The sequence below is a fragment of the Manis pentadactyla genome, chromosome 5, assembly GCF_030020395.1.
Source record: "Manis pentadactyla isolate mManPen7 chromosome 5, mManPen7.hap1, whole genome shotgun sequence".
Taxonomy (NCBI): domain Eukaryota; kingdom Metazoa; phylum Chordata; class Mammalia; order Pholidota; family Manidae; genus Manis; species Manis pentadactyla.
In genome coordinates, this window is record NC_080023.1 from 61,746,487 (window position 1) to 61,769,275 (window position 22,789).

Below are 22,789 nucleotides of genomic sequence, written 5' to 3' on the forward strand. Positions count from 1 at the left end.
AAATTTCATAAAGCACCTTAGTGGTACTCAAAACGTAGCTCACAAGTCAGCATGCAAGGTCAGGAGTGGAGCTGCAACAGAATGTAAATCAGTTATATCATGCTGCCCACTGCTTAGTTCAGTCAATATTTTTTCATAGCAAGACTCTCTCTGAATGAAATAAATTGTGTTGATTTTACATTCTGGAGCAAGTACTTTCTCCCATTCTGGACCAGGAAAAGGGGTTCACAGGCTAGCTACATTGAGTGGCACTGTCCCAGAGGATGAAGCCACTTACTAGATAAACAGTCTTTGAACCACTCTAGCTCCATGGTGCATGGTCACGTGACAGTGGAGGAGTTCCGACAGATTTGTGTCAGATAATAAGCTCCCCACATCCTGTGGTAGAGCTTGTGCAGTGGAAGATAACATCACATCTGACTCAGCAGATATGGGCCTCATGCTTTTTAAAATGGAAGTGTTTTACTAAACAATGTGAAGTGTACAGGCTGCACAGAGGCTAACCACAAGTCCTGAGGATGAGCACTTTGTGGAGATTAATTCAGCTACAGACTTGCTAGCAAAGTCTACTTAACATACAATTTAAATAAAAATAAAGGGTACTGGTGCTTATGAAAGAGGTAGTTTTACAATGGTACAAAATGTTGCCAGGCTACACAGCTGAAGGAAGTTACCTCTGAAATCCTAGGTATTTTTTAAAAATGTTTTGGTTACCATTCTCACTCTGGTGCTTGTAATGGGTCTTAAGGGTAGGGAACATCTTACTGAGATGCACATTTCATGTTTCTGGGGCCATCACCATTATCTGGCCATATTTATTTTTTAGATGATGGGTAATGGTTTTAACCAGCAATAAAATGTTATCCAAAGGATCAAACTCACCAAGGCCCAATAGGGACTGGTAAATTTCAGAATGAAATCGAAGTGTAAAAACGGTTTCAGCAAGTTATTTTTAAATGTACCTTATGACAAAAAGACCGCATGTGCCCAGAGAGGGCTTTGGGAGCATTGTAAGAGAAGAAAATGTAAAGTAACCCCAATTCCATTGAGTGGTGAATGGATAAGTAAAACGGTGCACCCATATAATGCAACAATAAGCAACAATTCAAAAGAGATCAATCTCTATATTGGCATGGAAAATAAAGACATGTTTTAAGTGCAAAAAATAATTTAGAAGGAAACTCAAGTAATTTAAGTAACCCACCTGAATAAAATTTTTTTTAACTCCACCAACAAAACTGTGTGTGTATGTGTGTGTGTGTGTGTAAATATACACAAAAAGGACTCAAAAGATATATGCCAAATTGTTAAAAGTGGTTACTTGAGAGAGAGGAAAGAGGAAGAAAAAAAGGGAAGGAAAGAAAATTATAACAACAGCATTCTAGAAATTTAAATCAAAATCATCTCATCTGTGAAAAACTCAGAGTTGCTTGTTATCATTAACCTCATCATCTCCTTAAGACAATGGCTAAAGTTGGATCTGAGTCTTGAATTACTACCATTTTTTGTGACACCTGGATATTTCAAAGAACTGTCTCAAACCCCTGCCAACTTAACTATTGAGATTTATAAAAACCACTGCCTGGGCAGGTATGATTACAAGATTTTACTTAGCTTGCCTATGGTCACGTAGCAGAAGCCTAAAAGTAAGTGCCTTTATCTCCTCTTGAAAACGTTCCAATCCAGCTTTTCAGGTAATTTAGCACCTCAGACAACTAAAAAACATAACTTCAAAGTACTGATACCCGACACATGTTGCACACTCTCATAGAGCTTTTCACAGTTTTCGTTAATCCTCATATTTCTGCCTTTTCTTTGTTTCAGATATCCAGGTTCTAAAGGAAATATCTGAGGCAGAAAATTATTATTACTCAATAATAGTAATAGCTAATATTTACAAGGTGCAAATCTCTATTCAAAGTGCTTAAATGTTATTAACTCATTTAACTTCACAAGAACCCTACGAGGTAGGTACTATTATTCAGATTTTATAGATGAGGAAATGCAACAGAAAAGTAACTTGCCCAGTTTCTCACCACTGGTATTATGATATACATTCTCATCATTATCAAAGAGACAAGTTGTCAACCCTGAGCTACAATGCCAGGCCCAGAGATTTGGATTTACTAAATGCTGAATTGCTGTTGAACATTCCCGGGACCTGAAGGCTAGTCTTCACTCATTTCATCCAGAAACCCCAGTTGGGTGCCTTAGAGGCTGAAGGATAAAATGTGACTCACTGTGTCTGAAGGTGAGGAAAGCCCATAGTTAAGTTACTCATTTCCACAATCTGGGTCTGTGTGGTGCTACTGCCTGGCACACACAGGGCAGCAGAGCACACAGGGTAAAGTCACCTTACCACATACATAGACAAGACATTAAATATTAGTGGGTTTCACCTGCATAAGAAGCTGTCTAGTCACCAGGTCTCAGTTCTCAGGAAGAATGCGTGGGATGATGAAATGATTGGTCCTAATCTCTGTTAATGCTTTACCCAACCACTGGAACTGACATTTTTCTATTCTGTGTCTACATCTATAGTTTGTAATCAAATACAGGAGTATAAAAATTAATAGATCTCCTTTCTGTTTAGCAAGCAACACTAGGCTTAAAATAGAATCTTCCCTATATGATTTTCTACTATAAGACTGTGTTTGTAATATTTCAGAATCAGGTTTAGCAAACCACATGCAGTATACTGTGTATGGCTTCAAGTACACTTGGAACCAGGGGTTCAAATAATGTCAGAATCTGATATCTCTCCACTCCCCTTTATCAAGCAAGTTCTCCCTTCACGTAGGTATGTCTGTTTACAACTTCAAATCCAAAAGGCAGAATGTATGCCTCTCTTCCAGTTACTCTGACAAAAACCCCAGACCCAGACTAGTTTTAACTGGGACTGGTTGACTTGGCTTGAGTCAAATGTCCATCCCTAAACAAGTCATTATTGCCATAGGAATGCTATGCTGTGACTGGCAGGCACCGGTTACAGACAGTCCTGAAGCCGAAAGAGTAGAGAAATGATGATTCCTCAGAGAGTGCTCAGGATTAGGTAAACAGAAGACCTGGGATGGATGCTAGGCTGAGCAAGAAAAACAATGGCAATAGACATCAGAGCAGAGGGTGGGCTCTGAAAGTTGTAGTGGTGAGGACATAGCTTCAAAGTGAAGATTTTTGTGTTAATAAATCTCTTTGTATGCATTTGCCCACCAGGATGAAAGAAAATGATGTAGGAGTATTTTGGTCCTTGGTATGATTATTGTAAATAAAGCTGCCTTTGAATGTACAATTTGGTTAAAATGAGAATATATATAATCAACCTATCGTTATTATTTGGCTGGAAATTAGATTCTATTCCTGATCTTGTGAGAGATGATTCTCCAATTGACTGTAGACCAAATTCAGTATAAATAATAATGATATAATATGAATAAGAAATAAATAGTATAAACAATAAATGACACCTTTGGAAGGTGAATCTTCGAAGCAGTGTCTACTTACTCTCTCCCTGGCAACTGTTATTCCTCTCACTAGCTCTGTGAAGTCCCTCGTGCTTTTGACATTTCTGAGAGCATAAAACTTATACGGGGTGATTTTTTTAACTTTTTATGATGGGAAGTTCCAACAAAAAATAGAGAATATAATAAACTTGAATGCACTCATCACCCAGTTTCAACACTTATTAAATATAGACAGTCTTCTATGTCTGTGCCCCTACTCTCTCCCCATCCACTGATTACTTTGAAGCAAATCCTAGACAGTGTATAATTTAAATATTTCAGCATCTGTCTCTAAAAGGTAAGAACTTTTATTTTTTGGACAAAACCATTTATCATTATTGCATTATTACAATAATCCCTTAATAACATCACATATCCAATGAGTGCTCACATTTCCCCAGTTTTCTTTCTTTTTTTTGCAGCTTGTTTGTTTGAAACAAGACCCAAATGAAGTCCAAACATTGTAATTGGCTGATACATCTCTTAAATCCCTTTTAAACTGTAGGCTCCCTATATCTTTTTATTTGTCTTGAAAAAAATTTTAACAAACCAGGTCTTTTGTCCTATACTACATGGATTAATTTTAAGGATACTGTTCCAGAGCTTTTACAGCAATAAGTTGATGAACAGGGTATCAGAGCACACCTAGCAGAGTGATTAAGAGCAAGAATTCTGGAGCCGAGCAGCCTGAGTTCATACTATGACTTTGCCACTTAATAGTCACATGATTTAACCACTCTGTGTCTTAGTGTTCTCTTCTGTAAAAGACAGGCAACAATAGTACCTATTTCATTGGGTTCTTTTGAGGACTAAATGGCTTAGTGTATGTACAATAATTAAAACAGTGATGCTTAGAATACAGTAAATGATACATTGGGAATTTAGGGTCACTGGGGCTGACTGGTCCAAGGTCTCTCAGCTAATTGGTAGCAGGGGAGGGACTCGAGCACTGATTTATCCCACTGTTATCAGTACTGTTTCAGACCATTGATACATGAAGGCTCTCATGTAGTGGGCATCACTCTGACCCAGACCAGGATGTTACTGCCATTATGTTGTTAAATCACTGGGATGACTGTAGGAACCTCCTTTGGGCCCGTTCTCCTGATCTGCAAAGTTGGAGGAGTTGGAGATGTGCCTATGGTGCCCAAAATACCTTTTAGGGTAGTCGCCCGGGCCACCACAAAGCAGCACTTTTCAGTCAGTGCCCACTACAGAACCTTTAGATTCCCCAAAGAAGCATCTGCCCCTGGTCTTTCTGACAGAGAACTGTGGCCACCTCCAGGCCTTTGGAAGATAAGCCTCCCAGCGCCAGCCACTACTCCCTCAATCTGATGCAGCAGGGAGGCCTGGTACCCCCTTCTCCAAGTTACCTGACCCAGGTAACACTGACACACTGCAGGCCTAATGGCAGCCTTTCCAGATTACGCACCACGGCCATGTGAGGGGAACGCCTCTCCGTACAGTTTTTGTAGCAGAAGACTAGCCTCACTGGATATAACTGTAGCTCACTTTTGCTTCTCCAAGTCCTTCCAGTAACATAGGGCCTTTTGCCCCACAGGATTGAAGAGATGAGCAAGACAAGGTGCTGCTGATCATTCCTCAGGCAGACACCCTGGTGGGTGCTCCTGCAGAGCCGTCCTGAGAGCCACAGTGGACAGCTAGAACAGGCCAGCCTTTTGAACATTCCTGCTCTGAACTGCTGGTGGTTGGTTTTCCTCCTCTTGGGCTGCTTGCTTCCATTTCAGTTAATACAGAAGGATAGTTTCAAGTATCTCAATTTGAGCCTCTAAAATAAACTACTTACCAAAAATCACTTTCATTGTATCCACACCTGTATCTTCAGAGTTCGAGCTCTCTGAAATCCTAAATACATTTTTAAACCACCAGGAAGGAGGGCAAGGGAGACTGATGGGAGGAGCAAAACTGGGAGGTCTCTATGAGATTATCCACAAAATACAGATATTTGGCTTCCAGTTAAAAGACAGGCTGTCCTGAGACAGGGAACGGCTGCTCTCCTCAGGGGCATCTTTCTGAAGTATAGTGTTAAATGAAGTTCAGTGTACACAAACTAGCCTGAAATTCCTAAAGTCATCCCACTCATCTCTGGTCAAGCATCACTGGGCTGTACCCTTCATTATCCACAAACACCCAGGTTCTTACTTGATTCATAACAGTCCCTTCATATGTGCTTGTCCCTAACCCTGCAGAGGTGGAGTTTCATGCATGTTTACACATGAAAGTGAAAGAGAAAAAGAGTATGTGTGTGTATTTGTCAGGATCTCAAGAAACAGAACCAGTAGGATGTGTACCAAGAAGGGAGAGATTTATTGTAAGGAATTGGTTCACATGATTGTGGAGGTTGGCAAGTCTGAGATCTGCAGGGCAGACTGGAGACCTAGGGAAGAAACGATGTTGCAGTTCAAGTCCAAAGGTCATCTGCTGCAGAATTCCCTCTTGTTCTTTTGAGGTGTCAATCTTTTGTCCTATCAGGCCTGCAACTGATTGGATAAGGCCTACATACAGTATGCAGGGCAGTCTGCTCTATTCAAAATCCATCAGAATGTTAATCTTTTCCAAAAACATCCTCACAGCATAATATTTGCCCAAATATCTCAGCACCATGTCCCATCCAGGTTGATACATAAAAGTAAGCATCATACAGATGACCAACAGGCACATGAACTAATTCAACAGGCCCCACATCACTAATTAATAGGGAAATGCAAATTAAAACCACAATTAGATATCACCTCACACCAGTAATGATGGCCAACATCCAAAAGACAAGAAACAACAAATGCTGATGAGGATGCAGAGAAAGGGGAACCTTCCTATGCTGCTGGTGGGAATGTAAATTAGTTCAACCATTGTGGAAAGCAGTATGAAGGTTCCTCAAGAAACTCAAAATAGAAATATCATTTGACCCAGTCATTCCACTCCTAGGAATTTACCCTAAGAATGCAGGAGCCCAGTTGGAAAGACATATGCAACCCTATGTTTATTGCAGCACAATTTACAATAGCCAAGAAATGGAAGCAACCTAAGTGTCCATCAATAGATGAATGGATAAAGAAGATGGAATGGAATATTATTCAGCCATAAGAAGAAAGTAAATCCTACCATTTGCAGCAACACAGATGGAACTAGACGGTATTATGCTCAGCGAAATAAGCCAGGCGGAGAAAGACAATTACCAAATGATTTTCCTCATTTGTGGAGTATAAGAACAAAGCAAAAACTGAAGGAACAAAACAGCAGCCGACTCACAGACTCCAAGAATGGACTAACAGTTACCAAAGGGAAAAGGGGTGGGAAGGGTGGGTGGTGAGGGAAGGAGGGAGAAGGGGATTAAGGGGTATTATGATGATTAGCACACATAATGCAGGGGCGGGGCACAGGGAAGGCAGTATAGCACAGAGAAGACAAGTAGTGACTCCATAACATCTTACTATGCTGATGGACAGTGACTGCAATGGGATGGTTGGGGGGACTTGATAATATGGTGAATGATGTAACCACAGTGTTGCTCATGTGAAACCTTCATAACATTGTATATCAATAATACCTTAATAAAATAAAATACAAAGTCACCGTCACAGCGTGGTGAAGAAAGAAAGTGGGAGAAGAAAGAAAGGAGATGAAATTGCCCTGAGCTCAGATCCAAAAAGCAGGACATGGCAGAGAGCTGGAGACCCTGGGTAAAGCCACCTTCCTGCCCTCATGTCCTCTCAACAGGGTCTTGCCAGATGATGAGGTGTATGAACACATGCACAGGCAGAGGTCCTTCTTCCACATACTCCCTGGACATTTGTCCATGTATTCCAAAGCTTTTTATTGGGTGCCCACTGTGTGCCAGGCACTGAGGCTACAACTGTAATCAAGACTCAGTTCTTCTGTGTACTTGAAAATGGTTAAAACGGTCATTTTTATATTGTCTAGCTTATCACAAGTAAGGAGTTTTTTTTGTCATTAATCTACAATTACATGAAGAACATTATGTTTACTAGGGTCCCCCCTTCACCAACTCCCCCCCAACAAACCCCATTACAGTACTGTCCATCAGCATAGTAAGATTCCTTAGAATCACTACTTGTCTTCTCTGTGTTGCACAGCCCTCCCCATACCCCCCCCAACATTATACATGCTAATCGTAATACCCGCTTTCTTTTTCCCCACCCTTATCCCTCCCTTCCCTCCCATTCTCTCCAGTCCCTTTCCCTTTGGTAACTGTTAGTCCATTCTTAGGTTCTGTGATTTTGCTGCTGTTTTGTTCCTTCAGTCTTTCTTTATTCCTATACTCCACATATGAGTGAAATCATTTGGTGTTTGTCTTTCTCCACTTGGCTTATTTATACCCTCTAGCTCCATCCATGTTGTTGCAAATGGTAGGATTTGTTTTCTTCTTATGGCTGAATAATATTCCATTGTGTATATGTACCACATCTTCTTTATCCATTCATCTACTGATGGACACTTAGGTTGCTTCCATTCCTTGGCTATTGTAAATAGTGGCTTCTGGATGTAGAGTTCAATAGATGTCTATTAGGTCCATCTGTTCTAGTGTGTTGTTCAGTGCCTCTGTGTCCTTACTTATTTTCTGTCCCATGGGTAGTTGATTTTATTTTTTGCCTTTAGTTAGTATTTGGTTGGTCTGCTTTCTTTGCTGTGATTTTATTTTCTCTGGTGACATCTATTTAGTCTTAGGAGTGCTCCCATCTAGAGCAGTCCTTCTAAAATACCCTGTAGAGGTGGTTTGTGGGAGGCAAATTCCCTCAACTTTTGCTTGTCTGGGAATTGTTTAATCCCTCCTTCATATTTAAATGATAATCATGCTGGATACAGTATTCTTGGTTCAAGGCCCTTCTGTTTCATTGCATTAAATATATCATGCCATTCTCTTCTGGCCTGTAATGTTTCTGTTGAGAAGTCTGATGATAGCCTGATGGGTTTTTCTTTGTAGGTGACCTTTTTCCTCTCTCTAGCTGCCTTTAAAACTCTGTCCTTGACCTTGATCTTTGTCATTTTAATTATTATGTGTCTTGGTGTTGTCCTCCTTGTGTCCCTTGTGTTGGGGATTCTGTGCACTTCTGTGATCTGATCGACTATTTCCTCCCCCAGTTTGGGGAAGTTTTCAGCAATTATTTCTTCAAATACACTTTCTATCCCTTTTTCTCTCTCTTCTTCTGGTATTCCTATAATGCAGATATTGTTCCTTTTGGATTGGTCACACAGTTCTCGATATTGTTTCATTCCTGAAGAACCTTTTATCTCTCTCTGTGTCAGCTTCTATGCGTTCCTGTTCTCTGGTTTCTATTCCATCAATGGCCTCTTGCATCTTATCCACTCTGCTTATAAATTCTTCCAGAGATTGTTTCAATTCTGTAATGTACTTCCGAATATCATCTCTTAGCTCTTGCATATTTCTCTGCAGCTCCATCAGCATGGTATGAGCTTTATTTTTAACTCTTTTTCAGGGAGATTGGTTAGGTCTATCTCCTTCTCAGGGTTTGCCTCTGTGATCTTGGTCTGTATCAAATTCTTCTGCCTTTTCATGGCAATAGAGGTATTTGTGGAGAGCTGGCGCATGTGTTGGGTAAGAGAAAGTCCCTTCTTGCTGGTTTGTGGCCTTCCTCTCCTGGGAGAACAGCGACCCCTAGCGGCTTGTGCTGGGTAGCTGCGTGCAGATGGGGTTTCTAATCCTTGCCCGGCTGCTGTGGAGCTCCGCGGTTGCTGTGGGTGCGGCCAGCCTCAGGCTGCTTCTCCAATATGGCAGAGCTGCATCAGAGGGGGAATGGGCAGGAGACTGTTTATCTCTGTGAGGGTCCCCGAGCTGCGCTGCCATCCAGGGGGTTAGGGCGCCGGGAGTTCCCTGGGATTCCCAGCTGCTGGGCTAAGTGTCCTGGGACACTTCCGTCCAGCTGTGGGGTCCCTGTCCCTTTAAGACTTTCAAAAAGCACTTGCTTTTCTTTGTCCCAGGGGCACCAGCTGCAGGGACCCGCTCCCAGGTCTTACTGTCCTGTTTCCCTAGTTTCCAGCACCCCACTCACGCACTGTGTGTCTGTGCTCTGGTGTGGATGGCTAGGGCTGGGTGTTTAGCAGTCCTGGGCTCCCTGTCCCTCCCCATTCCAACTCCTCTCCTCCCGCCGGGAGCTGGGGTGAGGGGTGCTTGGGTCCTGCCGGGCCAGGGCTTGTATCTTACCCCCTTCGCAAGGCGCTGGGTTCTCGCAGGTGTAGATGTATTCTGGCTGTTGTCCTGTGTCTTCTGGTCTCTCTTTAAGAAATAGTTGTATTTGTTGTATTTTCAAAAATATATATGGTTTTGGGAGGAGATTTCCACTGCTGTACTCATGCCACCATCTTGGTTCTCCAATTAAGGAGTTTTTTTAAAGACTCCTTTTTTTTTTATTAAGGCATCATTGATATACAATCTTATGATGCTTTCACATGAACAACATTGTGGTTTCAACATTCACCTGTGTTATCAAGTCTTCACCACCCCCATTGCAACCACTGTCTGTCAGCATAGTAATATGCTTCAGAAAGACTCATTCCTTGCCAGCAAGAGTTTCAAAGTCAGGAGATGAGGATAGATACAAAGCACAGTTTCAATGGAGAGGACCACCTACAGTAAGACAGAGCAAACCAGGGAACCCAGAGATCCCCTAAGCCACAGAAACTGTGCCCTGACCATCTGCTCATCTCGTCCTCTCTCTCCCTTGTGAGCAAAACTGCTCTGGGCATAAGAACCTCCCAGCATACCACCAACCAAGCTGCAAGCCAGATCCACTTTATTGCCCAAGCATGAAAATCTCACTTTTTTAGTGCTACAACTTCACAGTACCACTCCACAGACTAGTGACTCATCTTAAGTTAGAAGTTTTTTAGTATTTCATTCACAGAAGTACCAACGTATTTTTATTCTGAATTTTTATTTATGGAAAAAGCAATATTATAACAGTTTAATTCAGTTATACTCTCACTACCTGACTGCACCCAACTACAACAGTCAAATGCTCAGACCAAAAGCTGTGCTGGTATCTATGACTCCCCTGTGTTGTCTCTCACACCCTACCTCCAATCCACCAGGAAATTGTGTCAACTCTACCTTCATAATAGGCCCAGAATCTGCCTACTTTTCACAGCTCTACTGCTCCCACAATTTGTCATATCATCTCACCCCACACACTAATGGTATAGCCTATTCTAACTGGACTGCCTGCATCCACCCTTGCCCCCAACCATCAGTTCTCCACACAGTAACCAGAGTTGTCCTTTCAAAGTATAAGTAAGATGTCACGCCTCTCTGCAGAATCCTCCAGTGATTTCTCATTTCACTCAGAGTAGAGATCCTGCCTTTGTTACTCCTCGACCTCATCCCCTACTACTGTCCCTCTGACTCGCTGTGGCCCAGCTACATCGGCCTCCTTGCTGTTACATGCCATGTCCATTCCTGTCTCAGGGCCTTTGCACCAGCTGTGCCCTCTGCCTTATACACTCTTCCCCCAGAGAGCCATATGGGATAACTTCCCCACCTCCCTCAAGTCTTTGTTCAAATGTCATCATCTGCTTAAAACTGCAATGTACTCCAACATTTCTTATCCTGATTACCTGTATTTTTCTGTAGCACATATTACAGAATATGCTAACATTCTAGCATATTCTAACATGTTACACAGTGTACTCTTTTGCAATGTAATTCATTCTCTGTCTCCAACCCACTAGAATGTTAATTCCATTAGGGCAGGTATTTTTGTCTGTTTTACTCACAGTATCCCATGCCCCTGGAATAGTGTCTGGCACACAGTGGGCACCTAATAAATAGTTGTTGCATGAATCATGAGAACAACAAAGTGCACATCCATAAAGCAACACTTCCCCAGGTCCACACATTCTGCTTCTCTGGACTACAAACCAGGGGAAGAGAACATGAAGGACTTTCCCCCAAAATTTCACAAAGTCATCTTAGACAAGTGTCCCTTCTGTGATGACATGTGTCACTACTATATGTTGCAAACTTTTTATCAGGGCAACCTAGACAGACTAGATAGACACTGGATAGAATGAAACCAGAGTCACCTGACCCAGGCTTGGCCAACCAGAATTCTTCCCTGGGTCATTTCTAAGTGGTGCTCGCAGAGAAGTACCTCTTTCCACTCAGACTGTTAAGCCAGAAGTATACAAAACAGAAGTCCATTAAAATAAGCATACAAATTCATTAATGAATTAGTGAGTAAATCCAAGAATGAAATTTTTTTTATTTTGGTATCATTAATCTACAATTACATGAAAGACATTATGTTTACTAGGCTCCCCCCTTCATCAAGTCCCCCCCCACATGCCCCTTCATAGTCACTGTCCATCAGCATAGTAAGATGCTATAAAATCACTACTTGTCTTAGTAAAGTAAATATACTAAATTAGAAAAAAGGATATAAATTTTAAGAGTCAGAAAAATCCCAGTTTTGAGTCTCAGCCTTACCACCTAATATCTTTGAGTCTTTGAAAAGGAAATGTAACTTCTCTTATGTTCTACATCACTTCCTCATAAAGTTATTATAAGGAAACGCCTAACACAAACTAGCTACATAGGCCCTTCCCTCTAACACATAGGATCCACTACAGTGACCCAAAACCATCATAGCTTTCTTGACACTGGGAATATGGAAATTAGAATCTCATTGACTGGACTTCAGCTAAATGATAAAGTTATGATTTGTGGATCTTTATATGACTGCAAGGATATTTTTTATCAGAATTACTGCATTTGAAATAAGCTTTCAGAAATATTTCCCCTTCTTTATGATAAATATTTTTGCAAATGAATCTAATAGTCTGATAACCTTATAATAAATAGCTCATTGGGTTTATGTGTTGTTGAACACTTGGATTCACTCTACCTATAACATACAAATAAACAAGATATGGCAAGACTTATGAACCCAACAATACACCAATAATAAATAAGTTAGAATTCTCTGTCAACTAAGAATTTGATGGGATTTTTTAAAATTTCATTTCTTTTGATGTTTCCTTCCTTATTTTATACATCTCAGGACAATAGATACAAACAGGAAAAAAATTGCATGATTTTGTTTTTGGTTATTTATTTTCATCAACATTTAAATGGAAAACTCATCTGAAAGCCAATACAGAAAAGAAAAAGGGTCAGAAGAAATAACTAAAAGTTTGGTTAAATAATTCACAATAAATTTATAAAACAGAACACTGAACCATCATTAAAGAGATTATGGGATGGAATTTTATTGGCATGGCAATGTGTTTCCAATGGAGGAGACAAAGTCATATATGTAACACACACCCACTGATGTAGAATTAGCGATTATGTTTCTCTGTTTCTCTGCTACTGGAAGCCTCCAGCACTTCCTCTCTTAATACTCAAAACCCTTTGCTGTTATTCTTTAGTTAGTATTTAATGTCCCTGCCAGACTCTTCAGTCCCAGTGCTTAGGCCCATGTCTGGCACAGGGTGACATGACCAGTAGAGAGCTGTTGGATGTGTGGGTAATGCCTTGAGCTGCAGAACTGAGTTTGTTCTAGATGATCCCACTTCCTTTCCAAAGTGCTGGCAAATCATCCATTTAATCACACATTCTAGAATTTTGCCTGGATTTTCATCAGGCTTGTGGAATTGACCACTTTCCGGTTTGTGAGTGTTTGCATTCTCATTCTTTCCACAATGTCCAGGAAAATGCTCTGCTCAAAGTGGAGGCCTTTTGAGTGATTGAATGATTTAGCCAGTATCACCTTAAGAGAACAAATGAAGACCTGGAGTCATTAGAATTTGAGACTACAGTCATTCCCTTTCATAGGCCAGCCACTGTGGTTGGAGCTCTGTGTCAAAGGCCCTTTTTATTCACCAGAACAATCCTCTGAGGGAGATACTATGTGCCCCGTTTTAAGGATGAGGCAACTGAGGCTTCAAGTCTCAGGGACTCACTCACAGCCCCTAAGCGAGGAAGGGAAGAAACCAAGAACGCAGCCAATTTTTTCCAACCCCAAGGCCCATGCTCCTCATCTCTGGGACCATCCCCTCCTCTTCCTCTGGCAGCTGACAGTCCCTCTCAGGAAACAAAACATGGCAGATGTATCGTGTCCATCTCACAGGCAATTTGATGAATCAGAAGGAGCCCTCGGAGGACAGCTCACGAAGTCCATCGCCCCAAATGTTCGTGTATGCTTAGACAGTGACCGTGATAGCAGCTGGAGAAGATAGCTTTCTGACTCTGCTGCCCTTGGCTCCGGGACCAAGGAAGAGAAGAGAACAGCAGCCATACTCCCCAAGCGGAGGCCTGTGCACAGCCTCTTCAAACCACCTGGTCATGAAGCCTTGAGATAATGTCCTCCCCACCCCATGTGACTTCTGTAAGTAAGTAGCTACACAGAAGGAAGCACTGCTCGCATTTCCTGAACAGATTCTTTCTCTTGCAGAGGGAGACCCACCGCGCAAGCAAGGAGAAGGCGCTAACAGGGGAGAGGACCAGAGGGAATGACAGTGACAGTGAGGGTGCGGCTGCCCTCAGCCTGACTCCGAGGACAGATGAGTGATGTTTGCTGTCATTACAAGAAGTTCCTGCTTGATAAATACTGTCTGGTATGTCCTTGCTGATTTCTTACCCTTATAGGCAGGCCCTGACCGCTGTGGTTCACTAGGCAAATGCTAGTTACCTGAATCAGGCTGCTGGTGACTCAGAAGCCCCCCGCCCCTTTCAAACAAAGTTGGGTTTAAGGCAGTGGTCTGCTGGTGGGAACTGTGGCAGGAGGGTTTTGTTTTTATTCTACTGTGGGTCCACTAATTAATAAGTTAGGTGAAAAGACAAATTTTGGCTCCATAATTATACATATCCCCAAAATGGAAATATTTATGTCAGCTGCTATCACCATGTGTGGTTAAAGAGAAAGAGACTGAGCTCCAACATCTGAAGACCTCGGCCCTGGTCTCAGCCCTGGCTATGCAACCTTAGACACCCTTAATCTCTGACACCAGCCTCTTCATATGTGAAGTGACAATATTGATATTATCCATTATTCTGGGGATTGTAAGGACCAAATGAGGTACCAGGCAAGAAAAGCTCTTGAAGCTTAAAACACTGGATGCACACTAGTTATTATTGTTATAAAACTAACAGCTTCCACCCTGCATTACAACACTGTGCACCTCTTTATTTCCCCAGCAGCACACTAATTTGCACATGATGGCTCTCTAGTCTCTGTTAATTGCTTTAATTAATCACATTGAGTCATCTGTGTCTTGGTGCTGCTGGGCTGAGCAGATTTCTTTCTTTACGATATTGGATTCAATTTCCTCATTTTCTTAAGCACTTTCCTTTTCCCCACTACAAAATTTCCAGGTGGGCCACATCTTAGATTAGGTTTGCAGACCCTAAGGAAAGGAAAGAAAAGGATAGAGAAGAAAGGTGGGAGAAAGGGAAAAGAGAGGGGGAGATCCTGGGGGACGTGGATCTGTTCTTTTCATAGTTTACCTTAGTTCCAGAACTAGGTGTTGTTCAAGAAGGAGAGGCCCAGAAGTCAAACTGGGTCCACCACCCCTTCCACATGCCTCTGGCGGCTTTGCAGGGGTTCAGCCAGCCTATTTTCATCCCTAAGTCTCCTGTTCACATCACAGAGGGGGACAGGGACAGAGACTTCAGAGCTGGTACTGAAACCACCAGAGATCAACTTGTCCAATCTCTGCATGAACCCTGACAATCAGAGGGCAAGGAGATACAGATTACAGATATCCCTTGCCCCAGTTCCCAAGACAAGGCCCCGGAGTCACCTGCTAAAAATGACATCTAAAAGAGGCATCATAAAACAGAACCACCTGACATCTTCAAGGTTTCTTCAGAAACTTTGTAAGTATGTAGCTAAACAGTTATAATGACATTACAGATTTATTCACCTCTAAAAAAACAAACATGAGATTTGATTTCTCAGTTTAGCTCTCTTCCCCACTGTCCCTTAAATTGGCATCCAAGACCTTCAAATGCAGCTTCACTTTGTCCAACCAGCCCTAGTCTGTCCATCACTGGCTCACACATTCCCCAGCTCTGCCACACAGGGGCACGTGTGGATCTCCAGATGCACCTTGTTCTCCCCCCTCCAAGGCAGCGGCTGCAGCTGCTTCCTCTTCCTGCTTCCACCTGCTTACTGCGACTTTCACATGATGACATTTAAATGGCACGATGGTACTGCCTTCACAAAGACTTTAAGACACACAATTTTTAAATTACAATCTCTCTCTTTCATCTTTGAATTCTTACAGCAATTTGTGTATCACCCACAGCACCTACTGGATTCTGCTCTGTATTATAAATCTGTGGATTTGTAGCATCTCACTTCCGGAGTGCAAGCCCTGAGTCTTTATCATCTCTGTATTTGCCAGAGCACCAACTGCAGTAACCTGTGCACTGTTGAAATGACTCAGCGTACAGCACAGAATTGAGAGACCTGTGGGACATTGGATGGGCTCAGAATTCCTCATCTGTAAAATTAGAGCTTTGGCAAAGTAGCCAGTCATTCTGTGGGTCTACAAAATGAAATGAGTTTCAGTTATCATGAATAAATGAATCACAGGACTTACATTTCTTTCTGGTTCAACCCTGAAAGCACATGAGAATTTTTCTAATACTACACATGCCATGTAAAGGAAAAACTGCATACTTATACATCAAGTACAAAACTTAATTCTCTTAAAAATCAGTAGAGTTCACTACAAACCAGGTATTGTCTGCTCCAAAACCACGGGCTACAGGTAACTATTTAAGAAAAAAAAAAAACCTACTGGTTGTTGGTATACTCTGAATTTCATGTCTAAAATTGATATCCAAACTCAAGCAATATTTTGGCCTGATTTTTTTATTTTAGTCTAATTTTAAATACAAGTTATTATTATGAATTTTCTGGACCTGGAATAAAATGCTCAGTGAGCTTCACAAAATCTAGAGCAGAACGTTCAACATCTGTCTGACCATTCACCCAATTTATTGACTATGTGCTGGGCACCACTCTAAGCCAGGGACATATCAGCGACCAACAGTGTCAATAGTCCCTGTCTTCATGAGGGTCCTGTTCTAATAACATCTGTATCCTTTAGTCCTATCAATGGTGCACAGATTTTGTGTATAAAATGTAACCAGATGGACCCAAGAAAATGGGGCTCATGCTAACAGAATCTTTCCAAAATGTTAAAGATTAATAATAACACTAGCTAACCCCTACTAAGTGCATACCACGTGTCAGGCATGTTCTGAGCACTTTCCCTATCTTATTTCAATTAATACAACAAGCCAGTGAGATAGGTAGTAGTATTTTCTCCCTTTTACATATAATGAAAAGGAGACCGAGAGGTTAAGGAACCTGTCAATGGTCACAGAGTTACTAAATGGCAGATCTCAAGGAACCTGGCTCTAGTTCCTATGCTTTTAAACATTATGCTATTCTGCCTTCAAAATATCTTCAATCTGCATTTAAATATTTGACCTATTTTGGTCTGATTAAGGTTGCAGAAGCACTCCCATCTTTGACATTCAGTCCCTTAGGTGGCATGTCAGTATGTTACATAATGAGAAATACTTGCTTATTGATGATCACATTATCCCTAAGAAGTAGGAACATGGTAACTTTTGCAATTATAGAAACGGAGATTTTCTCCAATCAGTTCAGCTCCACTGTAGGCACTGTGCTGGGACAAAGAGACATGGTCTTCAGGACGGTCATGTCACTATTTCAGTAAAGGAGGAATAAGTAATCACATGACTGACAAGTACTATGAAAGTAGACTCAAGATGCTATGGAAGCATTCAGCAAGGGACTTTAAGCCTGCCTTGGGATAGAGAAGGTTTCTGAGAAAATGAGACTGAAATCAGCATAGGAGCAAGCCAGGCAAAGAGGGCAGGAAATGGTGCTCTAGGTATTTGGAAATCAACTTTTTTAAAGCCCAGGACCATTGATGACTTTTGCCAATATAGTTTTTGTGGAGTAGAAGGAGCAGAGACACAGTCCAGTGGATTAAAAAATGGGAGTTAAAAGTGGAGTCAGAAGTGTGTAGGCTTCTCTTTGAAGTGAGAGAAGCAGGAACCAAAGAAGTTCATGGAAGTTTTCCCTGTGGAATATGAAGCTCAGTAATTTACTTAGAAAGGTAGAGAGAATTTTGAAGAGAATTCTTCAAATGAATCAAGAAAAATGAGAGTTGTGGAGGGACTTTGAAGAGAGTATCAAAGGTTTAGAAGACATAGGAACAGAACCAAACAAGGATAAACTAAAGAACTGAGAAGCAGCGTTAGCTCAGCTAAAGCTGGCAACCATGAATGGCATCAGCCCACTCACTCACGTGTGTGGCCTTAAACTTGTAGGGAACCTGTGACAGTTTCCCAAAACAATCCCTGTGGCTCCCACATTTCAGAACACTTCTGCTAGCCAACCAGTGACCTGAAATTCTCCAATTGAAAGACATTTGCATTGTTTCCAAATTTAGCCTAATATGAATAAGGCTACTATGAACATTTTGTAGATATGTACTCATTTCTCTTGGGTAAATTCCCAGAATGGAATTGGTGGGCCACAAGGTGTGTTCATGTTTCATTTTATCAAACCTTGGCAGTTATTTCAAACATGCTTTGAGACCTCTCAATTTCTTCTTTCCAGTCGCCCTCCCCTGCTCCCACCTGAAGTATCCCCCTTCTGCTTCTACTATCAGGTCTGTTTCCTGACTTGCATTTTTCTTCTCCCCACAGGAGAAAACAAGTAGTCACCTCTCCTGGAAGCTCACAAAACAATGTAGACCCCACAGACTGCCAGATTATTACACGCGCCCCTCCACCTATCACAAAAAGACCAGTGACAGGGATCTAGCCCACAAGGACACCCAAGTGTGACTTCCTTTTCTTTTCCACAAAGGCCCAGAGTCCACACTGCATTTCCACAGAGACCTTTCCTCCTTTCAAGGTGCAAACACAGTTTTCAGATCCATCCATTTTTTTTTTGCCACACAGTCACCTTACTCCTCATTTTAAATGTTTCTTCAGAAGAAAACTCCAGAGAGGAAGCTCCTCTGAGGGAAGCAGAGAGAAAAGAGAAGCCCCTGGCATGCTGAAGCAAAAGAAGCCAATGCCTCAGAAAAGACTATATAAAGATATGTTTTCTTTTTCCAAACTAAAACTGTTGGATTTGAAGATTCAGTCTCTGAAACACTACCAACTAGAAATTGATCTTGTCAGCAGTTAAAATAATTGGTTTATAGAGTATTCATGTTTGCAAAATAAGTTTCTTATCCCCACATTTTTATGATTACAGGATATTTATGTAAATAAAATTCCAAAATGGGTGTTTCCAGTAGTTCCTATCCATACTGAGATGCTAGAAGAATCAGCTCCCTCTTCTAAATTAAATAAAGATTAATCTAACTTAAGTAAACTTAATAATCTAATTTAAATTAAACAAATGGAGATCATTATAAGCCAAATGAAGACACTAATGGTACCCTTTTATACTCAATGGAAGACTTGCTGAGCAAGGAGCATTTACGAAGTGAACTTTAAATAAATTATAGAAAGCTGAAAGTTTTATTTTATTCTCCGTTTGGCAGTGGTTAGGTTAAGATATTTATTCATTTGTTTTTTATAGAAGAATAATTGACACAACATATTCGTTTTCAGGTGTACAACATATGTTTCAATATTTGTATATGTTGCAAATGATCAGCACAATAAATATAGTTAACATCCATCACCACACATAGTTACAAAAACTTTTTTTGTGTGATGAAAACTTTCAAGATTCACTTAGTTTTATAAAAACAAAAAATAAAATATAAAGATTAAAGCAGGGGACTCTGATTAAAGATGGCAGCATAAGAGGTGAGACAGAGACCTCCTCCTAAAACCACATATAATAAAAAAATATAATTAATATAACTAATTGTGAAAGAGCAATAGGAAAGAAGGCAGCACCAGACTGCATACACCTGGAGAAAAGAGCAGACCTCACATAACAGGGTAACATACCAAAGCCATGACCCAGCGGGATCCAAGCCCTTCCCCCACTCCAGCTCACCGGCAGGAGGAAGAGAAACAGAGCAGGGAGGGAGTGGAGGCCTGGGACTGCTAAACAAATAGTCCTGGAGATCTGCTCTGGGAGGACAAACCTACATTGCATGGTGCTCTGGGGATTTGTTGGATTGGAAAGTTAAGACAGGCAGAATATCTGAAGAGACTGATTCTAGCTGCTTGTGGTAAACAAGGATCCATATCTGGCTGGTCTGGGCTGGCAGTTTGAGAGAATTCCTAAAAGCAAGAGGGCTGCTAAAGGGGCAAGGATTTCACAGAGCTTACTGCTCAGGTGAAAGGACAGGTATACAAAATTGTCCAGGTGTGCTCTGTCCAGCACGTTGGGAACTATCACGATCTTCAGGCACTCCATCCCCCTGGCTGGCTACTCAGCTCCAAGGTGGCTACTCATCCCCAACCGTGATATGCAGCCTGCTGCACCTTCCTCCAGGCCACCCAGCACCTGGCTCACAAACCGGCAAACCCTGTCCTGGCATCAGGCCTACCAGAGGGAAGCCCCGCCCACAGCAGCTATAATCACAAAGCATAGAGGCTTAAGCCTATGTGCTTGGCCCACTGGTTCTGGCAGTGGAGACAGGCATAGCAGCCCAGAAGCAGGAAATTGCTTTTTCCTCACCCCAGGCACCAGCACCGCTCCCTTGCGACCCCCAACTTCACGCCAGAGGCTGAGCAGCTCCAGACTTTAGAGCTTCTGGACACTAGAGGGTGCCACATACAAATATGAAACATCAAAGGAACCTGGTTCAAAGCAAAATCTCAACAACACCAGAAAAAAGGTTGAGTGAGAATGAATAAAACTTACTGAAAGAGATTACAAAATAAAAATCATAAACATGCTGCTGGAGGTACAGAAAAATATTCAAGAACTCAGGAATGAATTTAGGACAGAGATCTAATCACTGAGGAACACAATGGAGAGTTTTAAAAGCAGACTACATATGGTGGAGGAGATGATAAATGAAATTCAAGTTAGAGAAGAGGAATACAAAGCAGCTGAGGCACAGAGAGAAAAGGATCTCTAGGAATGAAATAATATTGAGATAACTGTGTGGCCAATCCAAACAGAACAATATTTGTATTACAGGGGTACCAGAAAAAGGAGAGAGAGAAAAGGGGATAGAAAGTGTCTTTGAGGAAGTAAATGCTGAAAACTTCTGCAATCTGGAAAAGTTTTTCAGGCCATGGAGGTAAACAGACCTCCCAACACAAGGAACACAAGGAGGATAACACCAAGACATGTAATAATTAAAATGGCAAAAATGAAGTATAAGGAAAGACTATTAAAAGCAGCCAGAGAGAGAAATAAGATCACATACAAAGGAAAACCCATCAGGCCATCAACAGATTTCTCAGCAGAAACTTTATAGGCCAGAGGCAAGTGGCATTATGTATTTAATGCCATGAAGCAGAAGGGCCTTGAACCAAGAATACTCTATCCAGCAAGAATATCATTTAAATTTGAAGGAAGGATTAAACAATTTCCAGATAAGCAAAAGCTGAGAGAATTTACCTCCCACAAACCATCTCTACAGTGTATTTTGGAGGGACTGCTATAGATAGAAGTGTTTCTAAGGTTAAATAGCTGTCACCAGAGGTAATAAAAAGGGACAGACAAAGAGTACAGAATATGACACCTAATATATAAAGAATGGAGGAGGAAGAAAAGAAGGGGAAAATAAAGAACCTTTAGATTGTGTTTGTAATAGCAAACTAAGTGAGTTAAGTTAGACTATTAGATAGTAATGAAGTTAACCTTGAACCTTTGGTAACCACAAATCTAAAGCCTGCAATGGCAATAAGTACATACCTATCGATAATCACCCTAAATGTACATGGACTGAAAGCACCAATCAAAAGACACAGAGTCACTGAATGGATAAAAAAACAAGATCCAACTATATGCTGCCTACAAGAGACTCACTTCAAACCCAAAGACATACACAGACAAAAAGTGAAGGGATTGAAAACATATTATATGGAACTAATAGGGAGAAAAAAGCAGGAGTTTCAGTACTTTCCTCAGACAAAATAGACTTTAAAACAAAGAAAGTCAAGAAGAGACAAAGAAGGACATTACATAATAATAAAGGGGTCAGTCCAACAAGAGGCTACAACCATTATAGATATATATGCACCCAATACAGGATCACCTACATATGTGAAACAAATACTAACACAATTAAAGGAGGAAATATAATGCAATGAATTCATTCTATGAGACTTCAACACACCACTCACTCCAAAGGACAGATCAACCAGACAGAAAATAAGTAAGGAGACGGAGGCACTGAACAACACATTTGAACATAAGGGCAAGGCATCGAGCAAGCAGGAAAGGACTTTCTTCTCCCAACTGACATACCTGCTACCTGCCTACAGTCACTACTATCACCATGAAAAGGTAGAATAATTTAGTCCAGTCCAAAATAGTCCAGACAACCCCAGAGAGAGGACCTGCAGAGATAGACCTAACCAGTCTCCGTGAAAAAGAATTCAAAATAAAAATCATAAACATGCTGATTGATCTGCAGAGAAATATGCAAGAGCTAAAGGAGCAAGTACAGTGGGAGACTACAGAAATAAAACAATCTCTGGAAGGACTTAAAAGCAGAACAGATGGGATGCAAGAGGCCATAAATGGAATAGAAACCAGAGAACAGGAATGCATAGAAGCTGATGCAGAGAGAGATAAAAGGATCTCCAGAAATGAAACAATATTAACAGACCTGTGTGACCAATCCAAAAGGAACAATATCCACATTATAGGGGCACAAGAAGAAGAAGAAGAAGAAGAGAGAAAAAGGGATAGAAAGTGTATTTGAAGAAATAATTGCTGAAAACTTCCCCAAACTGGGGGAGGAAATAGTTGCTCAGACCACAGAAGCACACAAAACTCCCAACAGAAGGGTCCCAAAGAGGACAACACCAAGACACATAATAATTAAAATGGCAAAGATCAAGGACAAGGACAGAGTATTAAAGGGAGCCAGAGAGAGAGAAAAGGTCATCTACAAAGGAAAACCCATCAGGCTATCATCAGACTTCTCAAAAGAAATCCTACAGGCCATAAGAGAATGGCATGATATATTTAATGCAATGAAACAGAAGGGCCTTGAACCAAGGATACTATATACAGCACGATTATCATTTAAATATGAAGGAGGGATTAAACAATTCCCAGACAAGCAAAAGTTGAGGGAAT

The 22,789-nt window shown here is 41.2% G+C and overlaps 1 protein-coding gene across 1 annotated transcript; it reads left to right on the top strand.

Annotated features, from left to right (window-relative positions):
* Window positions 1–18,190: 18,190 nt before the first annotated feature.
* ODAPH (odontogenesis associated phosphoprotein) lies at window positions 18,191–19,459 on the top strand (the record flags this gene model as incomplete). Its single annotated transcript, XM_036927563.2, is given in 3 exon segments — window positions 18,191–18,406; window positions 18,408–18,503; window positions 18,506–19,459. Coding segments are annotated over 3 exon segments (552 nt in total), but the record flags the coding sequence as incomplete, so codon positions are not given.
* Between the last annotated feature and the right edge of the window lie 3,330 nt (window positions 19,460–22,789).